The 14,150-nt window shown below is 38.1% G+C and overlaps 1 protein-coding gene across 2 annotated transcripts in view; it reads left to right on the forward strand.

Moving 5' to 3' along the window:
- The window catches only part of gorasp2 (golgi reassembly stacking protein 2), a 40,955-nt gene extending 35,329 nt beyond the window's left edge, over nt 1-5,626 (forward strand). For both annotated transcript variants that reach the window (XM_043693713.2, XM_087989051.1), the window contains one exon: nt 3,380-5,626. In XM_043693713.2, the coding sequence (XP_043549648.2) occupies nt 3,380-3,696 (317 nt within the window). In that variant the 3' untranslated portion in view covers nt 3,697-5,626. The remainder of the gene's footprint in view (nt 1-3,379) is intronic.
- Nucleotides 5,627-14,150: the final 8,524 nt, after the last annotated feature.

The following is a 14,150-nucleotide window of genomic DNA, read 5'->3' on the forward strand; positions in this document are numbered from 1 at the left end:
TCAGTACAGTGCAGACAACATCCTGGCTGCCATACTGGAGATATTTACTACAACACTGACATCTAATCGTCAATGTGGAAAATTGCCAGATCTGCCCTGCACCTCAAAGCAGGACAAATTCAAACTGACCTATTACCACCACATGAGTTTTCTCTATCATCAGTAAAGTGATGGTAGGTGTCAAATATAACTGTACTAGCTCAGCAATAACCTTCTTATTGTTCAGTTTGGGTTCCAGCAGAGCAAGACATGCTGATTAGACTAGGGGTGAGTGAGGGAACAAAGAAACGTAGGCTTCCAGACCAAAAGGATATGGCAGCATTACAGGGCAACAAGCAGGGAGATTGTTTTTAAACAGTGGAAAATGAGGACAAAGAGGGAACAAAAAGGTAAAATGACAAATTACTGGTCTTTGTTTTGAATGCACATAGTATTTGGAACAAAGTAAATGAATTAATGACACAAATAGAGGTTAAAAGTCATGATCTTATAGCCATTATGGAGGTATCGTTGCAAGGAGATCAAAGTTGGCAACTAAATATTTGGGGATAGTGACTTTTCAAAAGGACAAGTAGGAACGGAGGGACAGTGGATGTAGCTTTATCAGTACAAGATGGAATTAATACATTACCTGATCCAAGATCAATCCTTGCTAATGTACAGTCCATATGGGTAGAGATGAGAAATAGTAAGAGGAAGGCATCAAAGGTAGAAGTAGTCTATAGATCCTCGAACAGTAGCTGTTCTGTAGGATAGAGAAGATAATGCGAGCATGTAAAAATGGCAGTGCATTAATTATGGGTTATTTCAGTCGTCTTGCAGAGGTAGCCACACGGAGGAATTCTGAATATATTTGGAATAATTGCTAAAATGGATTCAACCAGTGGTAGGTGTTTTTGAATCTGGTAATAAATAGAAAGGCAGGTTTAATAAATGATCTCCAAATAAAAGATCCCCTAGGGAACAGTGATCATAACATAGTAGAATTTACCATTCAGTTTGATAGTGGGAAATTTGGGTTGGAAACAACTGTGCTAAACTTAAATAAGGATAATTACATGGGAATGAGGGCACAGTCAATTTAAAAAAAACCTTCAGCCATTGTTTAACAAGTTCATGACCTCCATGTATCCCAGAGAGGAAGGAGGATTGTAAGAAGGGGATAAATTGACCACAGTTAATCAAGGAAGTTGAGGACAGTATCAAATATAAAGAATTTTTGAAAAGTGACTAAGGTTAATGGTAAATCAGAAGACTGAAGAAGTTTTAAATCACCAAAAGATGAAAAAGAAAAAATAAACTGAGAGCAAACTAGCAAGTAATGTAAAAATGGACAGTGAATTTGTTTTAAGTACATGGAAGAGTGGCAACAGAGCATAGAGCCCTCAGAGAACGAGGCTGGGGAAATAGGAATGGGGTGTCAGGTGATGGTAGAAGAGTTCAACAAATAATTTACATCAGTCGTCATAGATGTTACTAATAACATTCCAAAAGTACTGATTAATCAAGGAGGAAATACATGTCATAACTAGCATTAGGGAATAAGTACTAGGGGAAATAATGGAGTTGAAGGCTGATCAGTCTGCTGAAGGGTTGCATCCAAGGATTTTAAATTCAGAAATTGTGGATATACTGGTACTCTTCCAAGAATCCTTAAGTTTTGGAAAATTTCCAGATGATTGGAAAACTGCCAACCTAAGACACTTATTCAAAAAGGGAGACAATAAACAGAAACAATAGTCCAGTTAGTATAACATCTATCACTAGAAAAATGTTAAAAGTCTACTATAAAGTACATAATAGAGTCGTAGAGATGTACAGCAAGGAAACAGGCCCTTCTATGCCAACCAGATATCCCACCCCCATCTGGACCCACCTGCCAGCACTCTGCCCATATCCCTTGCTATTCATATACCCATCCAGATGCCTTTTAAATGGTGCAATTGTACCAACCCCCACTGCTGCCTCTGGCAGGCCATCCCATACACGTACCACCCTCTGTGTGAATAGTAGAGCATTTAGAAACACAAAATCAAGCAGACTCAGCATGGCTTCATGAAAGGAAAATCCTGTCTAACAAATTTATTACAGTTCTTTAAGGAAGTAGCAAGCAGGATACATAAGGGGAATTCAGTTGATTTAATATTTGGATTTCCAAAAGGCATTTGATGATATAACATACAAGGTTACTTAATAAGAGTCCAAGTTGTTGGGGATAACATTATGGGTAGAGAATTGCCTAACTAGTAGAGGAGAGGATTGGGATAAAAGGGGTGTTTTCATGATGGCAATCAGTAACTGATAGGGCTACAATTATTTGATTAATACTTAAGTTGGGAAAGGGATTTGGGAAGGTGTCATGTGTGAATCTTGAAAAGCTAGCGTCCCTGTTCAGTGGTAAGAGGGAGGCAAATGAACTTCTGGCGTTTTTATTCTCCATTCCTTTTAAAATGAACAGGGACCTCTTGCTAAACCTAAAGATGGCACTAGTCAGACCACACCTGGAATACTGTGAACAATTCAATTCCCTTTATCTAAGGAAAGATATACTGGCAGTGGAGGCAGTCTAGAGAAGATTCGCTCGCTTGGTCCCAGGTATGGAGGGATTTTCTAATGAGGACAAGTTGATCAGGTCTCTCAAAACCTTTCCATCAATGAGACACAAGTCTGGACTTGATGGAACATTGCTATTTACCGGCAGAATGGAACTTAAAATACACTCAAGGCTCAATAACTTCCAGGGCAAAACACCCTTCTTTGTTGGCACCCCACATATTACTTTAGACAAGCTTTCCCAGCACCTTGCACAATCTACAAGATGAAAAGCAGCAAACTGTCAAGGCTCCTTCCAAAGGTGCAACCTGAACCACTGAGAAGGACAAAGACAGTAGATGTATAGGAGCATCACCTACTGCAAATTCCACTCCAGCTGCACACCACGCTAACTTGCAACAATGTCATCAACTTTATTTCTGCCATTGAATCAAGTTACAGGAACTCCCTTTCTAATACGAGTCCATCTCCACCAGATGGACTGTAATGGCTCATGAAACCAGCTCATCTTCCCCATGAATCTCTGTGGGATGGGTAAAAAGTGCTGGCCTTGCAAATGGTGCTCAAATCCCAAGAACAAACTTGAAAAAATACAATTTGTGTTGTTACACTAACATTAGTACTGTCCTGGTACATTATTGGAAATCTTTTTTATTAAAAAGAAGTAGTCACAAAATGTTTCTCTTTAAAATATCTAAATGACGGTTTATTTTTGAACATTATAGAATGGTTACTGATCGTAAATTTGAATGCCTTGACACTGTACACAATCCTCTCTAAGCTAGAGTGAGTAAAATATTAAGTAACAATGTTGTTTTTCTCCTAGGTTTTCCACCAACTGCTCAGATGCCGCCACTCACGCTTCCTGGACTGCCCCCCCTTACAATGCCCACCATGTTTCCTTCACAATCGCCCTTGATTACTGAAGCAAAAGCTGGTCTAACTGAAACAATTTCTGCCATTTCTACAGGAATAGGTGGTTTTAATGTTCCTGCCTCTGCTGAACAAACCCCTGCCCTCATTTTGGATACTGGAACTGTTTCCATGACAACTGCTGACATCAAGGCAACTGCATCACCTAATGCAAATAAAGATGAACCAGCTTCCATTTCCACAGACACACAAGCTTCTTCTGAGTCTTAAAACAAGAGTTGATTAATGTATTTATTCAGCTGCAGAAAGCTTGTTCTGAAATTAAAACGTTGTAAAGGATAGGCTGGCATGATCACATCTCAAGGAGCTTTAAAACATTGTACATAATTGTAAGGATGAGGTAAATATATAACCTTTAATACAATTGGGATAGTTTACCACATTAAGTCATGGGATTACTTTTGATGTAAATGGAAAATAAATTATTTTATCAAGTTCGGATTCAATTACCTCTCTTCCGCTCCCCTCGCCAGGTGAGGTTTGTTTCTGCTACAGCATGTATGCTGTTCAGTTATGTATTTGTTGCATATAGGTGGCATCTGATTTGTAATTTCTTCTAGCCTGTACAATTTGCAGATCATCAGGTCAGTATTTGCTGTATCATTAAAACATCCCACTGTTTTTAAATGATAATTTAAGGGGAATACTGTAGGTGAACATTTATGTGCAGCTAAATTCCAGTAGGTGTCACTGTGAATATAACAGAATATATTTGAAAGAGATGATCTAGCAATAAATTCTACTGGGAAAGCTTGTCCTGAATTCACTTAATTTCAAATTCTGGCATTTTTCAGAATATAAGGAAAATTCTATTTTTTAAAAAAGCCACCTTGTGAGCTTGTGTGCCAAAATCTAATGTTGCTTCTGTGTACTTAACCTGGAAATCCTATGACTTCATGAGGATTAAGTGAGTCATATGGTATGAGACAAAGTAGAAATGCTTGAATGTAAAGTACTAACAGATTCAGCATTTGAATAAATGTAATCATGTGAAATGTTTTGAACATAAGTGTGATGCCATTTTAAAATGCTAACTACTATTGAGTAGCTCTCAATGTCTTTGAAGAAATAATAGTCATATAATACTTGAAGAATGAGCAAGAACATATTGTTGAGGGGCTTTTCATGCAAGGCAGTGGTCAAAAAGCTCATTTGAAAATGCTATGGAAGCAGGAGATTGTTAGTGCTGGGAGACAAAACAGGAATCGTCGCAGTCACGAATCTTGAACAATTTTCAAGTTTTTCTAATTTTATCTCAAACTGCTTGTTCTGACTAAGCTATAGCAAAGCTGAAGCTGTCAGTATGATAAAGATTTGAGGAGAATTTAGGACTGGTAGATTTACCATTGGAGGAATAGTTTAGAATTGAGTTGAATAGATAATTAGCTTGTGGATTGTAAATTTTAGTATATGCTGGCTGCCCTGACTTGTTTAACATGTGGCTGACTACAAACCAAAGCCAGGAGCCAATTATTAGTAGTATCTAGCCTGGGGGAAGCAGAGCATTTTTAGATATGGATGCAATAAAGCTCTGTTAATTTCCTTATTTGATATAGGTTGATGTAGAAGCTTTAGACACTGGATAAGAAAGGATTAAAAACTGAAGGGTATTTTAAGCAAATTAGTCGAATAAAAGATCTTTATTCTGTCAACAGTAAGATAGAAAGGGATAGAAAATAAAAATCTAGTTATCAGTTTAAGATCAAAATTGCATTTATTTTGCTGGTGTCCCATTGCAATTAAGTTTTTTTTCTTGTGCTAGTGATGTGAATACCTTTGCTCTTCAAATTATACTCTGCTATAAGCAAAATGTTATTAACATTAAAAATAAAACAAAGAACCGTGGATGCTGGAGATCTGGAACAAAATGGAAATTGCTGGAAAAACTCAGGTCTAGCAACATCTGTGGAGAGAAAGCAATGTTGACGTTTAGTCTGGTTACCCTTCCTTAGAACTCTAGTCACTGGACTGAAAAGTTATCTCTGCTTTGTCTCCTCAGATACCGCTAGATCTGCAGAGTTTCTGCAGCAATTTCTGATTTTATTACATTACAATAACGTATTAGAAAATGAAATATAGGATAAGGCTCTGCTTTATCTCCTTATACCCGTACCTTAAATAAATTTTGATTTCAAAGTGACATTGAGCTCTTCTTGTCACCCTTGCCTTCATACCTACTTGTTTGGTCTGGAGTCCTCTCCTTTTCCCTTCACTGAGACATGGCTATCCTCATTTCTCTGTTCCCTTCAATTGCTGTAATCTCTCTGCTTTTGAAATTGCTGAAGTCTGTACTCTCAGTTTCAACCCAACATTATTCTCTTCCCCCCAGGACGATGATGGTTTCACCGATGCCATAACCTGTCTTACCCATAGTTGGAAAACCAATTCAAATTTGCTTCCAATTTCCAGACTACTTAGTTTCATCCAGTCCATCTGACTCTTGTCCTCAGCTTCCACTCCATCAGGCTTCATATTTAATAAATCATTTTCCACCAATTCCACCAACAAATAAATGCCCTCCCATGAGGATTCCCAAGGGATTATTCTCACAATGATACCCCGAACACAACTAAAAGCCTATCCCCTTCCGATCATAGCTTTCAATGCAAATTCAGGAGGTGCCGGTGCTGTCTCTTTACCCCTTCTAGCTGCTGCCAAAGCTTCGAGCAGTCCTTCCAGGTGAAGCTGCAATTTGCAGGCACTCCTTTCAATTTAGTTTACTGTATTTGCTGCTCAGTATAGTCTCCTCTAAATTGTGGAGATAAATGTAGCTTGGGTGACCACTTTGCAGAACATCTCCATTTCAGCTGGTAGGGATGACCCCAAGCTTCTGGTTGACAGTTATTTTAATTTTTCATTTTGCTGTCACACTGACCTCCAAGTAAGCTTGAGGAACAGCACCTGAACTTTTCAGTTAGGGACTTTCCATCTTAACATTAGTTTCAACCATTTCAGACCCTTTTCTTCTTTTAATCAGCACATGTGCCATAGGCACATCTGCTTCTTATCCCTTTAGCCCTAAAAGATTAATTCTTGTTATTTTTACTCTGAAGTTTCACCTTTATCATAGTCCTTCCTTTGCTCCTTGATTTACCCACCATTTGCGCAATAATTTATTGCATCTCTAACTTTTCCCAATCCTGAATGCAAGATGACAAACCTGAAATGTTAGTTGCTTCTCTCCGCAAATGCTGCCATGAAGTAGTTCCAGCATCTGGAGTTTTCAAATAGAGTTCTGTGGATAAATGTTTGTCGGATAATCTGATCATCTATAAAAGAAATTAAAAAGAACAATTTTGTATTTATAAAATACAGGCAATTTATACCAAACCGACTTCATTAGTATAAACTACAGGTGCAGTTTCAAAGCAATACCTGCTTAGAAAGTAATGTATACTAACAGCATCAAATAATAAACCAAGTTTTGCTCAAACTACAGAAAACAAAATTTCTCCACTGGAGTACTGCAGGTGTTCCAAATATCCAAGAGATGTCTGAATGCCAGAAAAGTTGTCCTTTTATTCTTATGCCTTGATTTTGAATTGCATAAAATTGAACTACAGAAGTATTTTAATCCTTGTTTGATCGGAATTCTTTGCAGGTTTATTGTTCAAAATGTAAGATTTCTTTAACTGATTCATTAACTGTCTACCTGAAACTTTAGAATGAATTAACTTTACATATCTAAAGTACATTGCGCAAAAGTAATACTTGCTGAATCAAACATACTAATATTAAAATCAATCCTAGAATTACTAAGCAATCAGCCATGGGCATTTCTGAGTAAGTAATAATTGTCTTTTTTTTTAAAAGATGCATGCCACTTGATTTACAGCAAGATATTTTTGAAAAATAATTTTAAGCCAAACTGACTAATTTTTTGCATACTCTTAAGTAATTGCCTACAACAGTGTCCATGAAATGTCATTGTTTTACATAGTTCGCAATTAAAAGTTGGAAATAATTTCAAAATCTGCCTATACAAAATTGACATCTTTTTGTAAAAAGTGTAGTTCTGTACCATAGCATTTACTCTAAGAGTTAATACACAATGGTGACTTTGTTTTCTAGTCCTACTGCCAATTACAATGTGAATTCAGTGGTACAATCAAATCATTTCTGATTTTGTAGTTTTTGGAGTGGGATGTATATCCCAGATTATCATCTTTCATGTTTTATATCCCCTGTGCCTCTGCAGAGATTTCTGAAAAATTTTGAACGTGGTGCGATCATTTGAAACAAGGAAACTCCTTTTTTGACTTCAGATAAATTTCTGGTTATTTCTCAATCACTGTTTTGTCTTCTTGTGAAGGTCCTTGAGTTTTTTTTTATATCTTTGTGTGTAAGCGAAAGTTGTAAACTGTCTCTTGAAACATACTGGTAATGATCACAGTTAATGGCAATGGCAGATGATTGTGTTAGTTACCGTATCTATGCTTCCACTCCAATCACCTGGGGACCTCGGTGGAGAGTAAAATATGACGAGGTGTAGTGTTCTGGCTTCTTTCTTGACGATGCCTTGATTAATCAGAATTTGGCAGGAAATAGCCATATTATCCAGTGTGTTCTAATAGTCGTGCCTCTAGCAATCAGCAGTCTCCTTTCATACACCATAAATGTTGTATTTTCTTAACATGTACTCTTGTAAATTGTCTTTATGATGACATAAAGCAAGAAGAAAAGGTTTTTAAAAAAGTACAGCTACATTTGTGGCATTCTTCACTAAATTGCTGGATGTGCTGTTTTGATAAAAGATATTCGGCCACATACTGCATGACCTCATTTTCTACAACTCGGGTAGAGGAGATGCATATAATTATCATTTCCCAAGACCACATGTTTATCCAGGGAAGGTTTCCGGAAAGGAAGAAATGTGAAAAGGGTGGTCATTACAAAAAATCAGGTGAGCTGTAGGTCTCTCTTGAATTCGGTGGCACCCTGCATTGAAATTGCCATTTACACACAAATGTTACTAATGATACACAGTTGAAGGACTGAAGAGAGTGCCTTTTATGATCTGAACCAAATGGTTCTATTGCAGATTTGCTTCTTCAGTAATTCATAGAATACAGATATCAAATTCTCCTAGTTAATATCTCCTATCAATATTTCCTAGTTAGCAATCTCCAGTAAAAATGGAATAGTGGTTAAGATCAGGTCACCTAATTGAAACAACAACTTTGTATAAAAAAAAGTGTTTGTTTCGCACCTTTTCTGACCCCTGGACATTTCAAATTACTCTACAGACAGCCATTTTTAAAATCACATTGCTATTGCAAAATAGAATTGCAGTGGTCAGTTTCTGAACAGTAAGCTCCAACTTGACAGAGAGAGAGCTGTTTGAAATAGTGCCATGGGATCTTTTACATCCACTTGAACATAAAGAAAATACAATTTGCTTTGTGTCCCTATATCAATTCATCATGGAACACAAGTTACTGTTTGAGGAGAAACTACATTTTATTAGAATGCATAATTTTAAGGTTTCAGGTTAGTTTTTGATTTTCCACTCTTCGCATACACAATTTAATTAAGCCTAAAGTGTAATGAGGAAAAAAAAGATTTGTTTGACATGATGAATATTTCATCTGCAATACTTGGAGATGCAATCATTGTTTTTTTTATTCTAAAAAGCAGCTATTTTGTAAAAGGTAATCATCTGCAAAGAGCATTGAGTTAAATGATAAATTTTGATGATCTAAGAAATATTGGTAATGGTTACAGCAAGAGCTTATCTTATTGTTGTGAAATATTTATAATTTTTTATATAACTGGCATATTTTGTTGTGACCAGTGCTGCTTATACCGAGGCAGGTCGATGTGCTACATTGTTAATATGTTGGCCCGATTTATGTGCTTGAGTTCTTAGGTGAGACTTCAATCCACAAATGTCTTATTTCAATAGCAACAGTGTGGTGAAGTCTATTAACATCCTGGGAAGCAAGTCCTATTATAACTACTCTTGGATGAGTGCCCTACACTTTGAACTTGTTTTCAAACAATATTATGATGTATGTTTCTGATAAAGAAGCTATATCAGGGCTTCCAAAAGCAAGGGCTGAAGGAGAAGAGGGAGCTGTGACCCCGAGTGGGTCGTAAGCTGATATTTTGGAGTTGCAGTTTTTGAGGCTGCTGTGAAGATCTATCTCGATGCTTCAAGCTCCAAGGTCTCTGTAAATCCTCATTTTGTTTAATAACAGTCAACTTAGACAACTGCAGGTCTTTAAGGCCTGATTCCTGCTGTTGCAAAACAAAAATCTTTGGAAAAACAGGTTTTAAAAACCGAGATTAAGTACTTCATAACACACTTGGAACCCTCACCATCTTGCCACACCCCCAACTGCTTAGATTTTCACTCTGGAGAGAGGTTTGAGAAGCAATGATCTATATTCTAAACATTGTTTATTTCACCACAAGCACCTCAATTTCCACTTTTTGGTTTTGATTTTAAATGCAGAAATGGCAAATAGATCTGCTTATATTTGGAGAAAATGCTTTTTAAAACAATTGCATGGTAACCTATTCTGTGTGTGTGTGTTTGAGAGAGATCTTGCTGCCTTATCAATATTAAATACTGTTATGGATCTCTCTTCCCCTCTCACTAATTAGAGTGACCTTTTTTTTTTGAAGATATTTCCAGCTGCAATTTTAGAATGAATTATTTTGAAAACGTACTGTTAAATGGTTTTCCTGAGTGGAAGAAATTGCCTGCGGTAGTCCAGGGGTATATAATTAGTAAGGATTGATAGAAATTTGGGAGGAATTGTACAATCTTGTCACATTTTCAGGTACTTTATAACTTATAAATATGTTCACTGCTCGTGATGACTAATACGCAGCAAGGTCCTCCAAATAACAGATTAATTCTCTGTTCATCTCGTGTTAACTGGTTATGGGAGGTGTGTTATTTACAACATTGGGATTCCCTATTTTATTTTTTGAATATTAAGTTAAGATCCTTGTCCAACTGAAAATGTCTTAGTTTAATATAGCTGAAAGATGGCTCTTCTAACATCAGTGCTCCAAATTGCTGAATGGGATTAAAATCCACCGCTTGTAGTTTACAGATGTGTATAATCACCAAGCCAAGCTGCTACATGAGCAATAACAATAGCAGTAGAATGATAGAATATTATTTTCAAACAGCTGATGGTAAAGTAGCATGATTTTTAAAAGGACTTTTTCAAATATTCACTTGCGGGATGTGGGTGTTGATGGCTTAGAGAAGGTGGTGTTGACCTGCAATCGCCTGGTTAACCTACTAAAGCTATAGAAAGCTAAGAAGGTCCAGAGTTTCCAACCTTCTAAGTTATTAAGACTACATATTTATTGACTACTTTGCAAGGAATGCTCTGCATGTGTGAAGTCTAATTTTCAGCAAAGTAGCTGAAGGCATGCATGACTGATAAGTAGTGCACTTGTGATGGGAGCTCATTATGAATTCTTGGTTACACAGGCATTTAGAGAAATGAGATACTAATGAGGTGTATGTAAAATGAGTTATTTCTGATGGATCAACTAGATGAAATTGAAGCATTGAATGCAAAATTGAACATAACTTATTTAAAAGAAGCAAAAATGGCCTTTAGTAGAGTGATATGCTCTTCTTGTCAGATTTGGGAGTTTAGGGAGAGCTTATGTGTTACTGAGAATTATATCTGCAATAAATACCGCTAGTTGCGAATCCTATCAGATCAAATGGATGGTTGGAGAGACAGAGACCGTGAGGAATTTACAAGAACAAGGGGATGTGGTGGATGGCAGTTATAGGAAGGGAGAAAAATTGTAGATACAGTCACATAGATGGGTTAGCTCCAGGAAAGATAAGAGAGGTAGGCAGGTAGTGCAGGAAGCTTCTGTGGCTATCCCCATTTCAAACAAGTATGCTGTTTTGGAAAATGTAGGGGGTAATGAATTTTCAGGGGAATGTAGCACGAACAGCCAAGTTTCTGGTATTAAGACTGGTTTTAATGTAATGATGGTATGTCAGGTTCCAAGAAATCAGGTATGTCAGGTTCCAAGAAATCAGGTATGTCAGGTTCCAAGAAATCAATGTGTTGGGGGACTCTCTAGTCCAAGACACAGACAGACATTTCTGTGGCCAGCAGCGAAAAATCAGAATGGTATATTGCCTCCCTGGTGCCAGGATCAAGGATGTCTCAGAGAGGATGCAAAATGTTCTCAAGGGGGAGAGGGACCAGCGGGATGTCATTGTACACATTGGAACCAGTGACTTAGGAAGAGAAAAGGATGAGATTCTGAAGGGAAAATATAGAGAATTAGGCAGGAATTTAAAAAGGAGATCCTCGAAAGTAGTAAGATCTGAATTACTCCTGGTGCTGCGAGCTAGTGAGGGTAGGAATAGGAGGATAGAGCAGATGAATGCATGGCTGAGGAGCTGGTGTATGGGAGAAGGATTCACATTTTTGGATCATTGAATCTCTTCTGGGGTAAAAGTGGCCTGTACAAGATTGAATGTGAATTGGAAGGGACTAATATACTAGCAGGGAAATTTGCTAGAGCTGCTCAAGAGGATTTAAACTATAAGGTGGGGAGGTGGGAGATAGGAAAAAGCTCAATCTGAGACTGGTACAGTTGAGAACAGAAGCGAGTCAAACAGTCAGGACAGGCAGGAACAAAGCAGAGAACAAGGTAAGACTGATAAATTAAACTGCATTTATTTCAATGCAAGAGGCATAACAGGGAAGGCAGATGAACTCAGGGCAAGGTTAGGAACATGGGACTGGGATATCACAGCAATTACAGAAACATGGCTCAGGGATGGGCAGGACTGGCAGCTTAATGTTCCAGGATACAAATGCTGCAGGAAGAACAGAAAGGGAGGCAAGAGAGGAGGGGGAGTGGTGTTTTGGTAAAGGATAGTGATACTGCTGTACTGAGGGAGGATATTCCTGGAAATACATCCAGGGAAGTTATTTGGGTGGAATTGAGAAATACGAAAGGCATGATCACCTTATTGGGATTGTATAATAGAGCCCTAATAGCGGGAAATTGAGAAACAAATTTGTAAGGTGGTCTGAGTTATCCTTAAGAACTATAGGGTGAGTATGGTAGGGGGGATTATAACTTTCTGAACATAGACTGGGACTGCCATAGTGTTAAGGGGTTAGATGGAGAGGAATTTGTTCAGTGTGTATAAGAACATTTTCTGATTCAGTATGTGGATGTACCCACTCGAGAAGGTGCAAACCTTGATCTACTCTTGGGAAATAAGGCAGGGCAGGTGATTGAGGTGTCAGTGGGGGAGCACTTTGGGGCCAGCGACCATAATTCTATTAGATTTAAAATAGTGATGGGAAAGGATAGACCAGATCTAAAATTTGAAGTTCTAACTTTGAGGAAGGCTAATTTTGACAGTATTCGGCAAAAACTTTCAAAAGCTGATTGGGGTCAGATGTTCGCAGCTGGAAAATGGGAAGCCTTCAGAAATGAGATAACAAGGGTCCAGAGACAGTATATTCCTGTCAGGGTGAAAGGAAAGGCAGGTATGTGTAGAGAATGCTGAATGACTAAAGAAATTGAGGGTTTGGTTAAGAAAAAGAAGGAAGCATATGTCAGATATAGACAAGGTAGAGCAAATTAATCCTTAGAGTATAAAGGCAGTAGGAGTATACTTAAGAGGGAAATCAGGAGGGCAAAAAAGGAACATGAGATAGCTTTGGCAAATAGGGTTGAAAGGAATACAAAGGGTTTTTACAAATACATTAAGGACAAAAGGGTAACTAGGGAGAGAATAGGGCCCCTCAAAGATCAGCAAGGCAGCCTTTGTGTGGAGCCGCAGGAGATGTGGAAGATACTAATCGAGTATTTTGCACCGGTGTTAACTGTGGAAAAGGACATGGAAGATATTGAATGTAGGTAAATAGATGGTGACATCTTGAAAAATGTTCATATTTCAGAGGAGGAAGTGGTGGATGTCTTGAAACACAAAAGTGGATAAATTCCCAGGACCTGATCAGGTGTACCCTAGAACTCTGTGGGAAGCTGGGGAAGTGATTGCTAGGCCACTTGCTGAGATATTTGTATCATTGATAGTCACAGGTGAGGTGCCGGAATACTAGAGGTTGGCTAACGTGGTGCCACTGTTTAAGAAGGGTGGTAAGGACAAGCCAGGGAACCATAGACCAGTGAGCCTGACATCGGTGCTGGGCAAATTGTTAGAGGGAATCCTGAGGAACAGGGTGTACATGTATTTGGAAAAGCAAGGACTGATTAGGGATAGTCAACATGACTTGCTGCATGGGAAATCATGTCTCACAAACTTGATTGAGCATTTTGAAGAAGTAACTAACAAGATTGATGAGGGCAGAGCGATGAATGTGATCCAAATGGACTTCAGTAAGGCGTTCGACAAGGTTCCCCATGAGAGACTGGTTAGCAAGGTTAGACCTCGTGGAATATAGGCAGAACTAGCCATTTAGATACAGAATTGACTCAAAGGTAGAAGACAGAGGGTGGTGGTGGAGGATTGTTTTTCAGACTGGAGGTCTGTGACCAATGCAGTGCCACAAGGATCGGTGCGAGGTACATTACTTTTCGTCATTTATATAAATGATTCGGATGTGTGCATAAGAGGTATAGTTTGTAAGTGAGTGCAGGTTTATAGCTCTTTAAAAGTGGAGTCGCAGGTAGAAAGGATAGTG

Source organism: Chiloscyllium plagiosum, unplaced genomic scaffold (genome assembly GCF_037043375.1).
Source record: "Chiloscyllium plagiosum isolate Xiang-an unplaced genomic scaffold, Cpla_swu_hap1 HiC_scaffold_7, whole genome shotgun sequence".
Classification (NCBI taxonomy): domain Eukaryota; kingdom Metazoa; phylum Chordata; class Chondrichthyes; order Orectolobiformes; family Hemiscylliidae; genus Chiloscyllium; species Chiloscyllium plagiosum.